Raw genomic sequence first — 19,222 nt, 5'->3', positions numbered from 1 at the left:
GCCCCAACCGGGAATCAAACCACCAGTGGGAGGGCCGATGCCCCAGCCAATGGAGCCACCGGCCAGGGCCGGTTCAAGGGTTTCTAGCTGCAGACCAGCTGGAGGGTTTCAGGGTAAAGAAACAGACACCACAAGCAATAGAAAATGAAGAACACTGTATTAATGTTTATTTCAAATTACAAGAAACAGATTATCAGTCCCTTATTGGTACAAAAATACCTGAAAGTTCACGATTAGGTTCATGAGCCAAGGAGCTATGTACAGAGAGGAGCAAAGCACAGGGAAGGAAGTTTTGTCTCTTAGGTGAACAACGTCTGCATCGCCCGACATCGCGGCTGCGCCGGGCCCCTCCGCGGCCACTGTGCCGCGGTGCCACCATGCCCCGCCCCAGGCGAGTCCCGCCCCGGGAACGCGCGCCGATTGGTCAAACTGTCAGGGCTGAGGTGCAGAAAAAAGCAGACAAAACTTCTAGACTGAGGCACATATTTCTTCGAGGTGTAGCAAACAGAAAAGCGTCCTGGAAGTCTAACCCCTCAGGCACACAGCTCGCCCGGGAAACTGGCGTTTTCCTTCTCGATTTAGTCCAGGTTGCTACAAGTTGTTGTCGTTTAGACAGAGAATCACAGGCAGAGCTAAAAAGTCAACAGGCTCCAAAACGACCCTGAGCTGTCCCGTTTACATTCATATCATTTAAATACAAAAATAAAAGCCGCGTGTCCCTCAGCCCCCGCTGGCGGGTGGGCACCTGCCTCCTCTGGGGACTGGCTGCCGGCGGCCGGCCCTCCCCGGCCCCGGGCAGGGCAAGGCACGCGCTGTGCCACATCGACACTCGCCAACGACTCTCTGCGGCCAGGAAGGTACAAAAAGGCCACATCACACCAGCTACATACGAAACTGAGTCAGAGTAAAGCTTTTTGCTGCACTTTTAAATAAAATGCATGTTTATAAATATGAAATACTGCCAATGCTAGGTGTCTACAGGGCAGGGCGTGAGGGCGCCGCTCACTGGTGGGCGCTGCTCTATGTAAACAGAGGAGGAGGTCGCAGGCGTTTGTCGGTGGTGGTGGTGATGTTACGGCTTCACATCCGACCAGTGAAGAGAAGAATGTGTGTCACGAAGGGTCAGTCCCTTCAGTGAATTCGGGGCAGCTCGCCGCCAGGGACGATGACTTGAGACTCGCCTAATGGTCAATGGCTTGAAAGGTGAACTGGGTTCAACGGAAAAAAAAAAAAAGTAACTGAGCATCAACGGTTCGAAGCGTCTCGCTGAGGCCTCTTCATTGGTATAAGGAGACGGTTCGTGGAAAACAACCAGGACGCGCCTGTAGAGCAAGTACAGCGCGTCCACGCCAGGGGCCGCTCTCGGGGCGTGCCCCGAGGCCCGTCGGTCTGTCCGAGCTGTGTTTCCGGGGAGCCCTGCGGTGGGCGGGCAAGGCGCAGGCCGGCGGCGGCCTGCTCAGAGGGGCGCGTCAGGCGGCGCCGGGCGTCAGAACTGTCGCTTCGGACAGTGAAGTCACTTCCCCACAGCAGTCTGTGTGCTCACCAGAGACCGGAGACGCCAGCCGGCGCTCGCAGGCCTGGGAGCTCCGCCCCGGGGGACGGGCGGGCTCCGGAGCAGGAAGCAGTGACCTGCTGACACAGGCGTAGGGCCTGCGGCTGAGGCGAGGCAGGAGCCGGCGGGGGGAGCCTCCCGCCGGCTCCTGCGCTGGCCTCGGGGTGTCAGCAGGTGGGGGGATCATCACGCCCAGACTTCAAATTCCGGGCTCCCTTTCAATGTTTCCATCTTCATTGCCACGGAAACCCGCGGCTTCTGCACGACACCAGGCAGGTGACGTTTTCTGATTAGAGCCTTGAACTCCCGAGGGAGAACAGGCAGGGCGGGACGCACGGCCCGGCGGGGGCCAGGCAGCGGCCACTCCAGAGCAGGCTGCAGGCGCCCCCTGCGGCCGGGGGACGAGGGCCCCTGGCCTGTCTCCGGAAGGCTGCCTGTCTCCGGCCGGCGGCGTGGCCACTCGGCCCTGCTGGGCATGGGGCAGCGAGCGTCTGGGGGAGTCGAGGCTCCTGAACTGTGGAAGACGTGGCACCCTAAAAACATGGCACGGACGCCGGTGCCCAGAGAGGTGCCTGGCAGGCTGGGGCCACCTGACTGGTCCACAAAACGTGCCCAATGCCGGCTGCAGGCGACACCTTTTATTCAAAACCGCGGCTCAAGTGCCGGGGCAGGGCGAAGGCGCGGGTGACTTGGAAGCTGGGCCTGCCCGCGCCGGGGACTTGGAAGCTGGGCCTGCCCGCGCCGGGGACTTGGAAGCTGGGCCTGCCCGCGCCGGGGACTTGGAAGCTGGGCCTGCCCGCGGTGCCCCGCAGAGGGCGGGGCACCGCGGGCAGCCTCGGGGGGCCGCACTCGGTCTCTGCTGTCTGCCTGCTCAGATCCGTCTTTCCGTGCACACTGCAAAGCCACGCCCCTGCTACCAAAGGCTGAACAGGACATTGAGAGCAGAGGAGTGCAAAGAAGGGATCAATACAAAAAGTAAACATCTCAGTTTCAATTGTCAAGGCTATCGCAGGGCGAGAGGCCGCTCCCAAGCACTTCCCTCTGAGGGGCGCGCAGCCCTGCCAGGACAGCCGTCCCCGCTCGCTCTCTGACGCGCCCGCTCTGCCATGCCCTGCTCTGGCCGCGGAGGCCGCGGCAGCACATCACCGTGAAGTCCAAGAAACCCATCCACGGCAGTGGGTGGCACCGAAGGGACCGGTCACGCTCCCAAGACACAGAATCCACTGCGCTCTCAGCCCCACACAGGCCTCCCGGCCGCCCCAGGGGCGGCGCCGCCGGCCGCTGGCGGCGACGGCCCTGCAGTCACAAGGCAACGCGGACGCAGTGGTGCTTCAGCTTGCAGGGCAGGACCCCCTTGTTCAGCTGGTAGAAGTCGACAAGCTGAATCAGGTCGGAGAACTTGGTGTTCCCGTCGTCCAGGCTGAAGAACATCTGACCGTCGTCCTCGCACTGGAAGACACAAGGACACTGGCCGGTCAGGGGCCGCGCCCCCGCAGGCAGAGCTGGGCCAGGCGGCAGGAGCTCGGCCTGCCCGCGGTGCGGCTCCGGCAGGGCGTGCGTCGGGGCTGCAGGGCAGCCTAGGGGTCGCTGAGCAGGAGGCGGGGCGGCCCCGTCCCGGGGTGCGCCAGGCCTGGGGGCCCCCGACCCTGAGGCGGTCGTGGGGAAGGGCTCCAAGCACCCTCGCTAGCCCGCGACCCGGAGCGTTTGCTGGCCGCCTCCTGCAGCGTGACGCATGCAGTGTCCTGCCGCCGCCGTTCCAGGTGGCTGTGGCAGGGACCCCGCCTTTGGGCGTCTCCGGGCCCCGCTGGAAGGAGAGGAACTGTCCTGGGCCATGTGTGAAACACACAAACGCTAATGAAAACGGATGAGCAAAAAAGAGCCTTTAGGTAAATTTGCAATTTTCCGTGGGCCGCATCGGGCCGCGGGACGGAGGAAAGCACGCAGGGTCAGTGACTTCCCTGGTGCTGGGCTATCTGGGAGCTATTTTTATTAAATGGAGGAACTCCAGAGTATCTCCCAGGGAGAACTGCACACTTGACCCTTCAACACTGCGGCGGTGAGGGGCAGACACCGTGGAAAAGCCACGTGTAACTTTTTCTCCCCCCTGAACTTGACTACTAGTCAGTCAACACACATTCTGCATGCTGTGTATATCATACACTGTTTTCTTACAATAAAGTAATCTAGAGAGGATGTTAAGAAAATCTTAAGGGAATATATTTACAGTATTTATTGAAAAGAATCCACCTGTTAAGTGGACCCATAACTTCAAACCCATGCAGTTCAAGGGTCAACGGTGTAGCAAACATTAATTTTACCCCGACCCATTCCAAATCCCGTGACTGTGCCCCAGTGGGGGCTGCCAGGGTGCTCCACACGGGCCCTGGCGGGCAGGCGGCCATAGCCTCTGTCATCCAGTGAGCTCCGAGCCACTTCGTGTCACTCTCAAAGTGGCGGCCCACGCCTGTTTCCGAGCCCTGTGCTGCCACCTCCTCATGTTTCCGCTCACCGTCCCCGGTACTGATGGACGCGGGGTCGCTTGGGGAGTGGCATTACATGCTCTGCCTGCCCTGAACTATGTTTTCACTGTACTTCGCATTTTAGGCTAAACGCATAGCACCCGGGCCTACAGGTCAATGTGGGCGAAGGGTTGTGAGTGAAGCCTTTTGTTTCAAACAGCGACTCCTGGGTGTCACATACATTTTGTGGAATCCGGGCAGGGCTGGGCTCAGCCCTGGACTCTGTCCTGTCCTCCCCTGAGAAGTGGGGTGGCGGTAGCGGCGGGGGGCGGGGGGCGGGGCTGCCCGGCTCACCCCGCTCGCTCCCGCATCCTGTCCCTGCAGGACTCTCGGGACGGCTGGTCTGAGGTCCTGGGGTCACACCAGCTTGAGAACCGCCGGGTTCAAATGCGCGAGCCGGGCACACAGTGTCGGCCAGCCTCCTCGGAGCTCGCCCTGCTGGAGGGCAGGGCGGCGGGAGGGTCCCGCCGCAGCCGACGGCTGCTGTGAGCACGGACTCAGCGCCGGGGCACTTTGGCGTTCTTCTCTACCCCATACCCTGGTGGGACCGGAGATTCCAGGCGGCGTGACGACCGCCTCCTACGGAACACTTGAGTCGCGGCGCAGAGTCTGAGCTGCGGCTCAGCACACACAGGCCACCAGGGCTCGGGACAATGTGTGACCAGCGGTGTTCATGGCCACCTTCACTGATGGTGTTTCTGGAACTGCCCAAGGCTGGGCCCTGTGTTCTGACCTCAGGGCCACGTGGACGGAGCAGGCAGCGCCTCTGCGCGCCCCAGGCCCGGGCGCCCACTGCCCCCCTGCGTCGCCCGGGGCCACCCCGCGCCGAGCGGGCAGTCCCAGGTGCGCCTGGCCGCCGCAGAGCCCTCCGCCCCGCCGCCCGTGCCCCCTCCCTGGCTCCTTGTCCCAGCCTCGCCGCCGACCGGCCCCTGCTCTGCCGCGCGCAGCGGAGGGCTGGGCGGACGCGGGGCCTCCGCACAGGGCGCCCTTTCGGGGTCGGCGCTGGGGCAACATCGGCCCCTTTTCAAAGGAGCTGCTGGAAGCACCTCGCCTGCGAGGTTGGAACTGGCTGATAGTTCATGGTCTGACGTCTGCTCCGTTTACAGCCTGCGACTCCCCTCAGAGTGAAGCCCGATGTCGCCCCAGGAAATTCAATAAAAAAAGAAGAAAACCAGAAACAAGGAGAAAAAGAAAAGAAAAAAAAGAAGATTCGCATGACAATGTCGATACTTACAGGCAAGATCTGGAAATTCTTGATTTTCTGGTGGTGGCACAAGGTGAGGACAAACGCCTTCGGGTTGCTCTGGCTGTCGCGGAGCAGGAAGAGCCTGGGGGCGGAGACGGCGGCCGTCAGGGGGAGGACCCACGTCCCGCCCCCCCATGTGCAAACGCGGACACGGACACGCACGGACACGCACGCCCTGGCTCCGGCTGCCTGAACGGGCTTCCCATCGTGACGCCCCTCACGCCTGCGCAGCGGAGGGGCCTCCGGCGGCGGCGGCGGCGCCTTCCCCCCTGGACCTGGCCTCTGTGCGCCCACCCCCCCTGGGAGGAGCTCCCTGAAGACACCTGGGCTCCAGCTCAAGGGGGAGAGAGCAGGGAGGTTCTCCAGGGCGGCATCCCAGGGAGGCTGGGCCAAGTCTGGGCCCCAAAGGAGACGGTAGAAGGGACAGGACAGAAGCTACAGAGCAGCACAGGGGCCGGCGGGTCCAGGCGGGTGTCCCAATCCTCCTCCAGGCAGAGGGCAGGCCAGAAGCCGGCCTCTGCACCCACACGGACTCTGCCGACCCCGAGGGCGGTCCCCATGGGTGCAAACACCCGCAGGACAAGCTGGGTGGCACCATGTTTTCGGCCTCGAAGCAGCTACCCCTCACAGGCGTTACTATGAAGGGGAGAGCAGGAGTATCCAGCAGCGCGCCCCACCGACACGCCTTCACCACGCGCCCAAGGTGCCGCGGCCAGGAGGGGCCAGTCCGCCCTGGCTCCAGGGCGGCCCCGCGCACTCTGCCCCAGTGTGGCGCCTGCAGACTCGCCCGAGCCGAGGCCTGTTCTAGGGTAACTGGTTCCGACGCGGGCTGGTGTCCATGGGGGCCGGAGGGGCCCGAGGCGGCGCACTGGCCTGGGGGCGGGCTCCGGGCAGAGTGCAGTGGTCAGAGGATGGGGCAGCACACGCCAGGTGGTGAGCTCAACGCTCAGCAGGGGCCTGAGTGTGCACAGGTGCACATGCATGCGTGCAGCCACGTGTGTGCACTGCCCCCCCGCCCCCTCCTGCAGGGCTGCCCGGCCTCAGGCTCCGCTGCGGGGCTGGCCCGTCTCCCAGCACGCCCCCCGAAGCGCGAGGGCTGCTCTGCGGGAGACGGGGAGTCCCGGGGGCGTCGCCCGAGTGGCCCATTCTCTTCGCCTCTGGTTTGGCCAGGGCCCCAGCGGCTGGACGTCGGGGCTGAAAGCTGCAACCTTGGGGACCACAAAGGCCCGGCGGGGACCCGGGGCTGGCGCCCCCACCCTGCCTCCCCACCCCTGTGAGGCGGGGCGCCGGCCGCCGAGAAACTGCCCTGGGAGATGTCCAGACACAGTTGCGAGGCCAGGAGGGGAGTTGGCACACGCGTGCGGGGACCGAGGGCGCTGCCCCCGCCTCAGGGCCCCGCTGGGGCGCGGTGACAGGGCCGCTGGGCCTGAGCCCAGGGTCCCCGGGGAAGCGCGTACCAAACACACACATCCCCACTGGCTCTGAGAGGCCACCGCTCTCAGGGACGCAGAGGCCATGCTCACTGGGACGCCTGGGGCCTCTAGTGGCCACAGCACCGAATCGCGGCTCCTGGAACCCTCGCTTCTCCTCAGGCTGACGTCACCGGGCAAGAAGGCCCTTCAGGGTCCTCGGGCCGCCTTGGGAACAGAGGCCCTGGGCTCAGCCCTGACGGAGACCGGGGCCACCACCGGCAGGGCCAGCGTGGGCTGGGCGCCCTGGGGACATGCACCGTCTGTGAGAGGGACGGCTGCGGGGCTGGGCAGCCCTCTGCCCGCAGGCCAGGGACCGCAGGGCAGGGCCCCGGCCGGCGGTCAGGGGGCGTCGCCTTCAGCGCTTTAGGGTGAGCTGCTCTGTGACAAAGGCGACATCACAAACAAGCAGCTTTGGACGAGCTGTGGAGCCACCAGAGAAAGAAAATGAAACGAGATCCGTTCTTTACACAGCCCACCAGGGTAAATCAGTGCTGACTGACAGACAGACAGAGGGGACAATAAAGCGGGGGGCGGGGGGGGGGGGGCGGGGAGGAAAGGGAAAGAAGAAACAACGCAAGTTCTAGAAGACAACACAAAGGAACCCCTTTGTGATTTATGAGTGGGAATAACCCAACTGTGAAACAAGGCAGCCGAGAGTCTAGAAGGATACGGGTCAGAAATGACGGATGTGGCCGTGGAAAGACATCTGTATAACCCCAAACCACCACCACCACCACCCCACTCCGAAATATAAGCAAAGCTAAATAGACACGACTGCTTCCCTCGGAGCTCAGAGAGGCCGAGGGTCAAGTGTCGCTCTCGGGACCCCTGGGAGGCCCGCGAGGGAAGCCTGGCCGCACGGCACGGCCCTTGCCCTCCCGCTCAGCCCTCCTGCTTCTGGGGCCTCGCCGGCAAAGACACCAGCGAGAGTGGGACGCGAGGGAGCCCGTGGCAGCCGGGGGGGGGGGCTTCCCGCTTCGAGCAGCGGTGTGTGGCGGGCGGCGGGGCGGGGGGGGGGGCGCTGGTTTCACAGTGAGGGAGGGGCAGGACAGGGAAGCCTGCGAGCTTCGCCTGCGTTTTTAAAAAGAAACAGCAGAAGGGTAAACAAACGCTGTAAAAGTGGTTCCCGACGGTGGGCGGGGGTCGGGGACTCAGCCAAGAGAACGCCCTGTTTCCTAGTTCTGACTTGGGGCCGGGGAAGACTTCTCAAAAACCCAAAAAGCAGCCTCCCACTGAAGAGAAAAAAACCTCAGATCCGCTTACAAAAATTGGCACGGCTCGGAAACAAAGGGGCCCGGCCAGCCCCAGCTGGGGAGGACCCTGAGGGGACTTGCCGCTCAGTGGCTTCAGGCCCCTGGCGGGCGGGGGGAGGGGGGCAGAGGAAGGGGCCTCAGGGGTCCGCCTGAGGCCGCCCGTCAGGCGGGGCAGCCAATCAGCACGAGGCGGGGAGAGCCTGGTATGTGAGTTAATGTCCTTAGAGAGGCTCCAGCGTAAGAGGAGACGCAGCCCAGCCGGAGGGACGCCCGCCCGGAGGCTCCCATCTGAACCCGCACTTGCGTTCCAGTTACAAAAGCATGTGTTCTAGCTCTGCCCCCGGAAAAGGCCCGAAGAGTGCGGTCTGCAGACACCCTCTCCCACGAGAAGGAGGCAGGAGAAGCGTGGCACACAGGCCTTGCGGACCTGATGGCCGCTGAAGCCAAACGCGCCGGCGTCGGTCTGGAGAGCTCGGGCGCCGGCCAGAAAGGCATCTCCTTGGCCAAAGAGGCAGCATTTTCAGCATCAAGAAGAATACGCTTTGTTTGAAATAAATCAAACACGTTAAGAATCCAAGTTCACAGTGAGTTAAAAAAATAAAGAAAAGACCTCATTTGTCACTACCAAGGACAGTAGAACACCAAGTCAGCATCCTGAAAATTGATAATTAAGTACTTAGCTATGCTTTTCCATGAGACCAAATACATGACAAGGGAAACGGTTTCAACTAAGAGACAAAGGAGCAACAGAGTCAGAAAACAACGGTTCTGTGCCCCACGAGACAGGGACACAGGTCGACACCGGTGGCGGCGCAAACTGTGCAGTGAAGGGGGGCGCTGGTCCGGGGGGGCCAGGGCCTCGGCTCCTGAACCCCTGCCCAGGCTGGCGGCCCAGCAGGGCCACCAGGCCACGCCCGCGGCAGGGGCGCTCCTCCAAGCCCCCCGCGGCCTCTCCCAGAGCCCCGCATCGGGGCCCGGTCCTCGCGGGATTTGAGGGGGAGACGAGAGAGCCCGGGTGGCACGGCCGGGCCGAGCGCCAGCGTGCGGCCCGCAAACGCCCGCTGCTCCGACAAAGGGAAGGCGGGAAAAGAAGGAAGGAGAGCAGAACGGATGGGGGGCTGTGACACTGAGGGGGACTTACCTGACACAGGGACCGCGTGCCATTTGTGGGCCCTGATTTACACCAACTAGGTTTAAAGAACTTTTTTTTTAAGCAGTTGCGGAAATGTGAACACAGATCGGATGTTAGATGATAGTAAGGGACTCGTGTTTATTTTGTTAAGTGCGATGATGATACTGTGCTGTGTCAAATGGTCTTTATTTTTTAGAGAGGTGCACTAAAATATTTTACTGGTAAAAAAATGAAAATGTCTCGGATTTCCTTTAAAATTCTCCAGAAAGAGGGAAGCAGGGGAGGAAGGAGAGGAGGACGCAGTGACGTGGGGCGCGGGGGGGGGGGGCGCCAACGTGGCAAGGCCGACAGCGGCTGAGGCCGGGGGAGCAGCGAGGGGGGCCCGCGAGCCCCCATGGGCCCCGCCCACTCCCTTGGCCTGTGCGCGGTCCCCGCACGAGGCGCCCAGTGTGGCTGCGCTGTGACCGGGGGTGCCGCCCTGAGAGAGGCCGGCACCGTGGGGCTGGGCCCCTCTTGACCTTGGGGACCGGGCAGTTGTGCGGGCGGCCAGTGTGAACGACCCTGGGCGGGTCTGCGGGAGATGTGCCCGGTCCTCCCACTGCGGCCGCTGGCCGCCACCAGGCACATGAGCGACACTGCCCAGCCCCTGCAGGCCGGCCCAGGTGAGGAGGGCCACTCACCTGACTCCAGGCGTGAGAAAGGACCTGGCTCTGCTGTGCCGGGCTGCCCGCCCGCTGCAAATGCTGCCTGGTGTGGTGCGTCCGTCAAAAGGCGCGGGAAGGGCTCTTTTTTGCCTCTGCCCGTGGCCTCGTTAATTAACACTAACCAGCTTGTGCTCGTCTCTGCCCAGTGTCAGCAAAAGGGAGCAGACCACGGACAGAAATGGGTGGCACGCCCTCTCCTGACGCCTGTGGGTGGGGGGGGCAAGCCTCGGCCGCACGCACCCCTCTGAGCACACCTCCTCCTCTTTCCAAAGAGGCTCCACCGCCCCTTGGCCCGCCCTCCCGGACGCCCCGGCAGCCGAGCCGACTGCAGGCGCCCCCTGTCGGCGGCCGCGGTCCTTACCCGTCCACCAGGCCCTGCTGCTTGATGATCCTGTGGGACTCCTCCCGGGAGATCCTGCCGTGGAACCAATGCTGGGTCCTGTGAATCACTGCGGGGGGACAGGGCGGTGGGTCCCGGCCCCTCGCAGAGGCCCCGGACGGCACAGCTGACCCCTCCCTGCGGCCACACCCTGCAGTGCCCTCCACTCAGAAGGGGGGGGGCTGTTCCATTCTCTGTACCCATGGAAAGACCGGCGGGCATACCTGTGCTGAGGGAGGAGGGGTGGAGGGGGCTTTGGCTACCTAGGACGTTCATCCGAGTGCTTCGCTTCTGCAAGAGAAACACCCACGTCAGCGGCAAACTGGCACGCGGGCGCGCCCCTCGGGCACCCGTACACACACCTGGGGGCACCCCGCCCGGCGGCCGGGGCGCAGGCCGCGGAGTGCCAGCCCGAGCTCCGTCTGCCCAAGGAGAACAAAGAGCTTTTCGGGGTGCAGTTGTTAAAAAGAAACCCCAGCGCGCTGGGGCTCTGCTCCCGCCCACAGCCCCAAGGTGGAGGCGGAGGCGGAGGCTCTCCTCCCCCGTGCGAAGGGCGATGGGGAGCCCGCGCGTCTCAGCAGCGCCGCTGGGCTCCCCGCCGCCCTCCCGCTGGCCCGAGGGCTGGTGCTCAGGGTGTGGAGCTGGGGGCACGCCTCCTCCTCCGCAGGCTCCGAGCCGAAGTCCGGGAGCACGTCTGAGCCGGAGCTGCGGGCTCAGGCCCTGGGCATTGTTTTCAAACTTGAGAAGCCCTCGGAAGCCGAGGGGCATTGTTCCTCCCGGAGAGGAGGCCCTCGAGCCTCGGAGAGAAGGCCCGTAGCCGGCTGTGGAGCTGCTGGGGGGCGCCACGTGGCGTGGTCCCGAGGGCCGCAGCGGGGGCAGCCCTGTGCCCGCGCCAGGACGCCCCTGCGCCTCCCCGGGGGGCCCGGGGGCCAGGAGGCGGCGGGGGCCGGGGGCTGGGAGCCCCGGCTTCCTGCGGGGAGCGCGCGCCGCCGCCTCCCCCCGGCACCTCGCCCCGTGCCAGCGCCCGCACAGCCGCGGTCCTGCAGCGGGGCAGCGGCGCCCGCCCCGCGTGGCCTCACCCTCCAGGCGTGCCCCTCCTCCAGGGCCGCGCTCTGGGCTTCGGCGGGGTTCTCGATCACTCTTCCTGTTTGCCCAGAGAAATCCATGGCCACGAGGGAGTTCTCAGAGACGCTGCGCTGCAAGGGAAGCCACAGGTCTGGAGAGTCAGGGAGCAGCGGAGGCTCGCAGGGCTCTGGCACGGGGACGGCCGGGCGGCGAGGGTGATGGGACGCCACCCCCCCGGCTCCGCCCACCGCCCTCCCCCGCCCCCGCCCCCACGCTCTGAGATTCCGGTGGAAAGTCAGGGACAAAAGGGCCCTTGAGCTAAAAATGGCTCTGGTTCCTCTTGAGAAGAGTAAGAAACAGACTCCAAGGCTGATGGCGAGGCTGCTGGTGCTGCAGGCCCGCCCCGCCCGGCACTCCCACGCCTCAGGGCAAGGGCACTGTCCCCAGAGCCTGTCTTCACAGCGACAGTCCCTCCCTCAGGCGAGCTAGTGCGGGGTGGCAGAAGTCCTAAAACACGGACCCCGAGGACCTGTGAGCTCGCCTCTGGGAGCGCAGCAGGTCCCGAGAACGGGGGCTCGCTGTGCCCTGCGCACCCTCACCGGCAGGCCCGCGCTCCCGGCAGCGAGGGCGCAGGGCCGGAAGGACGGCGGCGGCGGGGAGGGGCTCCTCAGTGGAGCCCGAGCTGCTGCCACGCGTCTGAGCCCTGAACAGTGCGTCTGCCCAGACAGCCTGGGGGCTGCGGGGACAGGCACGGGGTGGCAGAGGAGCTGTCCCCAGCTGTCCCTCTGCTGCGAGAACTGAGCCGGCCCTGGGGACGCAGGCGCTGTGGGGCGGACTGGCGTCTCTGGAATGCACAGGCGGGCTCAGAGCTCCTCCCGGCCGCGGCCGCTGGGCCCCTGGCTGCGGGCGGCGGAGGGCTCACTTACCACGGGTGTGGAGAAGGGGGACAGCGAGGCCTTCCTCTGCTGGGGGACCCGGTAGCTCTGGTAGAGGAGCATTCCGTACTGAGGGGGAGCCAGAGTCAGTGGCCGGCGCCGGGGAGCCCGAGCCCCGCGGAGCCAGCCGCCCTGCCCTGGTGCATTTTGTCTCTTTCCTTTTCCAAAACAGATTATACACATGCAGTCCAGAAAAATCACACAAGTATGCAGCACTTGGACGGCTGCCCAGCCACGTCGGCCCCGCGGTGGAGCTCCCCTCCCTCCCGCATCTTTACTTTCTCCTCCTCACGGGACGGAGGGGGCGCGGGCGGCCCTCGCTCCACGCTGCTCTGCTCTTGCCCCTTTAATTGCTAATCCGCCCCCGCTCCCGCAAGGGGACCCGGAGAGCTGACTCGTGCCTGGGACCGGACATCCTGTCTCTCCTTCAACCAGCCCCACCGGTGGACATTTCAACTTAAAACTGGCTTGTGAGGAAGCAGCCCCCGGGGGCCGCATCTGAGCGCAGCACTTGCGCATCCTCTTCCATCATGGAACAGTAAAACGGCAGTTTCAGTCCCTTTTTGGTATCAGTGGCCCAGAACCAGGTTCGGGGACAGAGAGGCTCAGGGACACGCGAGCGCGGAGCCCGTGGCGTGGGCGTCTCCGAGGAGAGGCGGCCCGGCCGCTGCCCACCCGCTTCTCTGAGCGTGTCCACCTGGAGCCTCGGGCCAGCGGAGCATCAGGAGGCCTGTGGGTTTAGTGACGGGGCTCCCGGACTCCGTGTGGGCCCCGTGACTCTGAACACCCTTTTCTCCAGAGCCCGTCAGCAACGCTCTTCGGGGCCGACTAACATGCAATGTGTGCGGACTTTACGGACGTAGGTGACCGCAGGCACACGGGGCACAGGGCACACGGGGCAGGCTTTGTGGAAGCGGGGTGTGGCCGGGCACCGCTGCCACGGGTGTGGCCACTCCCGCCGAGTCGCGAGGGCTCACGGGGCCGCGACTGGGGGACGGGCTGTCTAGGGCGTCGCCCCACACGAGGTCCCCCGCCATCAGCTTCACTGGCTGCCGCTGCCGGGAGATGCTGCCCCCCGGGGCCACCACACAGGCGGCACAACTCCTCGGGGGGCCCCCCGGGCGGCCAGGAGCTGACGGGCAGTCACGAAGCCCGTCCCCCCTCCTGTGGCTCTCTGCCGGCCCATCTCCTGGTCCTGCTGTGTCTGTGTCCAGCCCGCTCACGGGCACCTGGTCCTCGGGGGCCTTCCCCTCCCCGCGCCCCGGGCGCGCTCAGCCCTGTCTAGAGCGCCTTTGCGCGGCTCACCTGGTAGGGGCGCCGGGGCAGCGAATGGGAGAGACCAGGGACACGGCCGAGTGTCCCGCCAGGCACGGAGCCCACGCCGACCCCAGGCATCAACAGCAGCCAGGTCGGCAGCGGGCTCTGGCCTTCCCCCTGGGAAGCCTCCGTGAGGAGCTCCCAAGACCCCGCAGGAAAGACGGGGGCGCCCAGAACCCGCCCCGGGCGGAGCGGCCTGGTACCTTGAGCAGCCGGAAGGCCGTCATCCAGCAGGTGCGGCTCTGCTCGCCCTCCGCACACAGCAGCCGCAGCTCCTTCGGATCGTGCAGGACTTTGTTTGGCTGAAGGAGGTAGAGGCAGTGAGGGCCCGGAGCGAATCGGAAGCGTGCCCCGGCCCAGGCGGGGTGGCCGCGGGGTGGCCTGTGGGCCCGCTCCGGCCACGCGCTTCCCTCTGGGCTTCTGAGCGCCTCACGGGTGACATAGAGCGACAGACAGGGACTGTTCTCACTCGGACGAATGGATCCAGTGTGAAGCCACGTTGCTGGCTTTTTCTTTTAAAAGCCGCAACCAAGGGGGACCTACTGTTCGAACCCCAGAGTCTCCAGCGGGGTGCCAAGCGGACAGAGTGCTGGGCGTGAGCCCCCAGGTCGGCCGGGCCGGGCCGGGCCGGGGGTGCAGTACCTTAATGCAGAAGCCGAAGTCGGTGGGGGCGCTGTACTGCTTCCTGCCCGCGATCAGGGAGAAGACGCTGCAGTCCTCCAGGTCGGCCAGCAGCTGCAGGTGTCTGGGCTCCTGTGAAAGGCCACCGATTACTGGGGAGAACTCGCCCCGCACAGCCAGGGCGCGGTCTCCTGTCCTCCTCCCTGAAAGAGGACGGTCTCTGTGGGCCTCTCCCGCTGCCAGTGTGCTGGTCACAACCAAGTACCAGAAAAGTGTGACATTAAACCAAATGTGCTCTGCCCCTCCAGAACCCTCCCGATTTTCAGACATAAAACTGTGCAAGTGTGTCCGACACTCTGCCACATCAGAGCCCCGTAACCAAAGAGTCCAAGGACCACGGGGAGGAAGACTGAGCCCGGAGGTCCGAGTGAGCAGCGCAGACGCAGGAGTGGGCGCCACCCCGCTGCCCTGCGGGGTGGCTCCGGCTCCCGCCTGCCTGCTGTTTTCCGACGGCTCGTCCCATCCTCTCCCCGCCCCGGTTCCCTCTCCGACCAGCTCTGCTCCCACTCCAGGCCACAAAGGTCCCCGGCTCCAGCGGCCATGGGGCTGGGGAGGTGCCCGCTGCGCCCTGCGTCAGACGGAAGGGGTCCCCTGCGGAGGGAGGGGCCCTCCACCGCCCCGCACCTGCTGGTTCCCTGGAGCAGCAGGACGCAGGCCTGGCGCTCAGTGCTCTTGCCTGCAGTCCCCGGTGCCCCCCCTTCCTCCAGGCCAGAGCGGGGACCTCTGCCCTCGGGGGTAATGCACAGCCAAGGTCAGTGGGCATGGCTCCCACCGTGGGTGGCCCCGGGCAGGATGAGAGGAGTAGCTGAGACACCAGAAGACCCCAGCGAGGGAGGCTGGCCAGCCCAGCCGCGGCCTCCGTCTCCCCTTGTCCCACCCGGGGCGCCGGCACACGGCCTTTCTCTCCTTAAGGCGTCTCCGACGGCTCAGGGCAGGCAGCCTCGGGGCGGAGACCACCTCTCATCCTCAAGGCTGGCCGCCTGCGGCCCGGGGCCTAGGTCTGCGTTACCACCTGGTGTCGGAGCGAAACCGGCAGACGGGTGACCCCGCGTCCCTCCCTGACACCGAGATTGGCGTTCAGGGGCCCGGGAGCCCGTGTGGCGCCGCCCTGCCCACGTGGCGCCCTCCCAGCACGCACCTTGGAGGACCCCTTGGTGGAGCAGTAGAGGCCTGACCTCCGCAGACACAGGTACAGCTTCTTCCAGGACTTCCTGCCCATCTCCTTCACGTGCAGAAAGCCCTGGATCTCAGGGCAGCTGCTGGAGTTCAGGAAGTTCTGCGGAGGAGAGACGAGAGGGTCAGACGTGCCGACATACAGTGACCACAGCGGGCCAGTCCTCAGCGCCGCCGCATTGGGCGCGTTTTCTCAATCACTAAAACACTCCTTTCTTTGGCCAAACTGAGAATTTTCAAATGACGTGCTTTTCGGAAGTCGCACGAATCTGCCCTAACTGGGACTGGCAGGACGCGGCCGGTGCCTCTACAGGCCCCTGCATCCCAGAGAGGAGCAGAGCTGCGCCGCCTCGGGGCGGCGGCCGGCGCCGGACCCTGCCCGTCCTTCCGGTCTCCTGTAAAACGTCCCACTCCACCAGCGGGGCTCGGGCCGGGGGACGGGCTAGGACCAGCTGACCAGAAGTGCCTGCGGTCACCCTCGTGCACTCGGGCCTGCCGGTTGGCACACAACCTCTCCTGGGTGCCCGGTGGCAGCTCAGTGTTCCAGCTAGCTCCTCCCCAGGGAGGTGACCACGCTGAGGGGGGCGTGCTCCTCCCGCAGGCAAGACGGGGCCTCCCGGCCCTGCACGCCCGCAGCTCCCGCTGCACGCTGGGGGCGGGCCTTTGGGAGGGACCGTGGGGCCGAGCGTGGAGGCTCTTGTCTCTCGGGGCAGAGACACAGTGGGGGCCAACCAGCCAAGAGGGCGGCATGGCTGACCTTGGTGGGTCATAGGCTGTAGTGGCTTCTCCCACACTTGGTGGCTTCTGGGGTGTGGCTGCCTTAGTGAATGGTTTGTTCTGTCACTAACACACATTTATGAGGGGAGAACCCCCCCCAAAAAAACCAGAGTTATCTTCTGGAGGGCAGGCCCCGTGTTGTCCAGGCTTCCCCTGCCGGTGAGTGTTCCAGGAGCCCATCTGGATCAGTGGGCCAGCTGGCGTTGTTGTGAGAGGCTGCGCTCGGCTTCAGTACAGTTTTTAAGACTCTTTCAATGTGTTTGCCTGTTTCACGACGGGTGATTTACACGCGCATCTGCCCACACCACACTGAGTGGTCAGCAGTTTCTGACCAAAAATGGCATGACCTCCGTGCCCCACCCTCCCTAGTCACCTGGTCTACGCTCTGAGCGACTTTTTTTGTCCTGGATGAAAAAAGTCCGCAAAGGGAAACGTTTTGCCAGTGTGGAAGAAGTAAAACAAAAAACAGCGGAAGCACTAAAGGGCATCAAAATTGATGCGCCCACACGCTGTGTGGAGCAGTGGGAGAAAGGTCTCCACAGGCATCGCGCACCCCATGAGAGTGCCTCCAAGGTGAAGGGGCCTGACCACGCAGAAACGAATACTTTTTATAAATAAACTCCATTTCTCGGGCCCCGGGGCAGCAGCCCGTTCCCTCCTCCAGACCCGGCTGCCCTGGAAAGCAGGCGGCCGCAGCAAGTGCGCCAGGGTGAGGCCCGGCTTTCCAGGCAGGGACCTTATGCAGCAGCGGGGCGGCCGGGCCAAAGGTCCCCACCGGCGCTCTGAGACGGGCTCGGAGAAGCCGCAGCCCCGCCCGACCCCTGCCCGGAGGCCTCCACGTCAGAGCGAGCTCCTCCTGCCCATGGGGGCGCGCCTGCTCCGGAGGCGCCCGGCTCGCCAGGTGTTTCCCACGCACGCATGCATTTCTGGTTTCTCTGAACCCCCCAGCTGCTGCGGCCGACCCGGGAGCAAGAGTGCAACTGCTCGGAGTTTCTGCAAGGTTGCGTGGCGGCTCAGGGCGGACTTCTGTCCGGGCCCAGAGGCCCGTGGGTCCCGTACCTGCAGGAGCTGGGTCTGACCGCCGTTGGACTGCTGGCACCAGGTGACCATCTGCTCCGGGAAGAAATTCTACAGAGAAGGGAAAGCAGGCACGTGAGAGGTTGGCTTCCAGGTGCGAGAAGCATACTGACAGGCAAGCCAGGCCCGCAGACGCGCCGCAGCGACGGCCCCGTGCCCCGGGGTGAACAGACAGCCCAACCCTGGCCCGGGAGGCCGTGCTGCCCTGCGGGCGCAGACTGCGCACTGGGGCGCCTCCGGCGTGGACGTGCGCGCATGCCCCCCTGAGGTCGGGGGCCGCCCGGGCCGTGGCTGCGGGACACGTCACAGCACGAGACGAAGCACTCTCCAAACTCAGAGAGCAGCAGTCGCGTGCAAAGGCTGTCCTGGTGCGCCCCCCAAAACAGCAGCTTCCTCCTTTGCAATCAAAAGCAACGAAGCTCTCAGAGCCAGAGCCGGGCGGTGGGCGCAAATGCTGCACAGGGCCGAGGCTCCTGCGCTGACCGTCGCAAGACAAGCAACTCCCTTCCCAACCCCAAGACGGAAGAGCTGAGAAAAGTCCTGGTGCTGAGCCCCGCACCCCTGGGTGCTCATTTCTCTCCTCGTTCTTCCCCAAGGAAGCACAAGAGAATAGTGTTTGCTGCTGTTGGAGAGTATTATGAGCCCTTTGCTGAGCCGCTGACCCGTGTGTCCCGTCGAAGGAGCCCCCTCCCGTCCCCTTTCCCGCTGCAGCGCCGGGGGTGGCGCTGCGCCTCTGCCTGCGCGGGCCTGGGCTGGGGGTCGAGCGTGCGCGCTGAGGAGGAGCTCCGCCCGCCCGTGCCCCCGCCGCTGTGCTCACAGCCCGCTCCCGCTGCAGCGGTGCGCGGGCTCCACACCCGGACCCCAGGCGCCCAGACTCACGGTGGGGTTCTTGAAAAACTCGTATTTGGCGTAATTCTTCCTGAACAGAAACTTGCTCTCGCTGGCCATGGTGTTCTGCACCTGCACCACCACCTCGTGGTCTTCCAGGCACCTCTCTGCGGGGGGAGCGTTGCGTGTGAGCGGGGCGGAGGGCACGGCACAGCCCGACGCAGCTCCCCGCGCAGCGGCGCTGGCCCCGGGGCAGAGACAGCTGGGGCGCGAGCTGAACGGCAGTGCCCTCAGATGCCTGGCCCAGCCTGGGGGTCGGGGCGCACCGCAGACGGCGTCGGCTGCCCTCGGCCCGCCCGAGGAGGAGCCCTGAGGCCGCCAACGCCCCCGGCAGAGGCCGCGCCCTCAAACCGAGAGACGCCGGCTCCCTCGAAGCCTGCGGACAAGGACTGCGGGAAGCATGCGAGCCAGAGCCCAGAGCGGCGCTGAGCCAGGCGACACCGAGCCCGGGGGCCGAGGCGCGTGTCTGGCCTCAGGACACGCGGTGCCCGAACGCAGGGCGGGCAGTGCCGCGGGCACACTTGTCCCCGAGGTGGAAGCCCGTGCTCCACGCTGCCCGGCCCTGAGGGTCCTCGTCCAAGGGCTGCGCCGTCAGACCGGGAGGGAAACGCGCGTTACATGGCACACGCACTCACAGGGGCTCATGGCACACACGTGCTCACAGACACGGGCATGCACCTGTTCACACGTGCACGGGGCACACGGCGGCCTGGCCTCCACCCGCCCTGCGCCTCCAGGGCCCCGGCCTCCCAGCGGGTAGAGCCCGCCCAGCCCTGACTTCCTCCTCGGCTCCAAAAGCCTGTCTCCTCAGGGGGCCTCGGTCGAGTCCACAGAACAACTATGTCGCTTTCCATACGCTTTGTCTTCAGAACCACAGGAGGAAGCCTGCGAACTGTGGTTTCTGTCTCCTCTGAGCCACGGGGGAGAGGGAGCTGTGACTCGGAGGAAATCTGCACTTCACACATGTGCCTAGAACTCTGTAAGCACCGTCCTTTGCCCAATTTTTTAAGAATTTCCACAGAAATCTGAAAAGTGTCTTTACCTAAAATAAA

The 19,222-nt window shown here is 65.0% G+C and overlaps 1 protein-coding gene across 5 annotated transcripts in view; it reads right to left on the bottom strand.

The window, feature by feature from the left end:
• Window positions 1-1,370: 1,370 nt before the first annotated feature.
• The window catches only part of GRB10 (growth factor receptor bound protein 10), a 117,310-nt gene continuing 99,458 nt past the window's right edge, over window positions 1,371-19,222 (bottom strand). For 2 of the 5 annotated variants that reach the window (XM_054571385.1, XM_054571381.1), the window contains 11 exons: window positions 18,162-18,277; window positions 17,265-17,333; window positions 15,394-15,531; window positions 14,217-14,327; window positions 13,778-13,876; window positions 12,249-12,326; window positions 11,337-11,453; window positions 10,620-10,679; window positions 10,482-10,548; window positions 10,240-10,327; window positions 5,090-5,399 (listed from right to left, as the gene is read on the bottom strand). In XM_054571385.1, coding sequence (XP_054427360.1) covers window positions 5,096-5,399; window positions 10,240-10,327; window positions 10,482-10,548; window positions 10,620-10,679; window positions 11,337-11,453; window positions 12,249-12,326; window positions 13,778-13,876; window positions 14,217-14,327; window positions 15,394-15,531; window positions 17,265-17,333; window positions 18,162-18,277 — 1,247 coding nt within the window. In that variant the 3' untranslated portion in view covers window positions 5,090-5,095. Of the gene's footprint in view, window positions 3,002-5,089; window positions 5,400-10,239; window positions 10,328-10,481; window positions 10,549-10,619; window positions 10,680-11,336; window positions 11,454-12,248; window positions 12,327-13,777; window positions 13,877-14,216; window positions 14,328-15,393; window positions 15,532-17,264; window positions 17,334-18,161; window positions 18,278-19,222 lie in introns of those variants that run through there. The other 3 variants (XM_054571383.1, XM_054571384.1, XM_054571382.1) reach the window with 3 other exon arrangements.

This window comes from Pteronotus mesoamericanus, unplaced genomic scaffold (assembly GCF_021234165.1).
Source record: "Pteronotus mesoamericanus isolate MK-2021 breed Mesoamerican mustached bat unplaced genomic scaffold, CSHL_Meso_final contig_220, whole genome shotgun sequence".
Taxonomy (NCBI): Eukaryota; Metazoa; Chordata; class Mammalia; order Chiroptera; family Mormoopidae; genus Pteronotus; species Pteronotus mesoamericanus.
The sequence above is the reverse complement of the archived record's forward strand: the minus strand, read 5'-3'. Positions and strand labels throughout refer to the sequence as shown.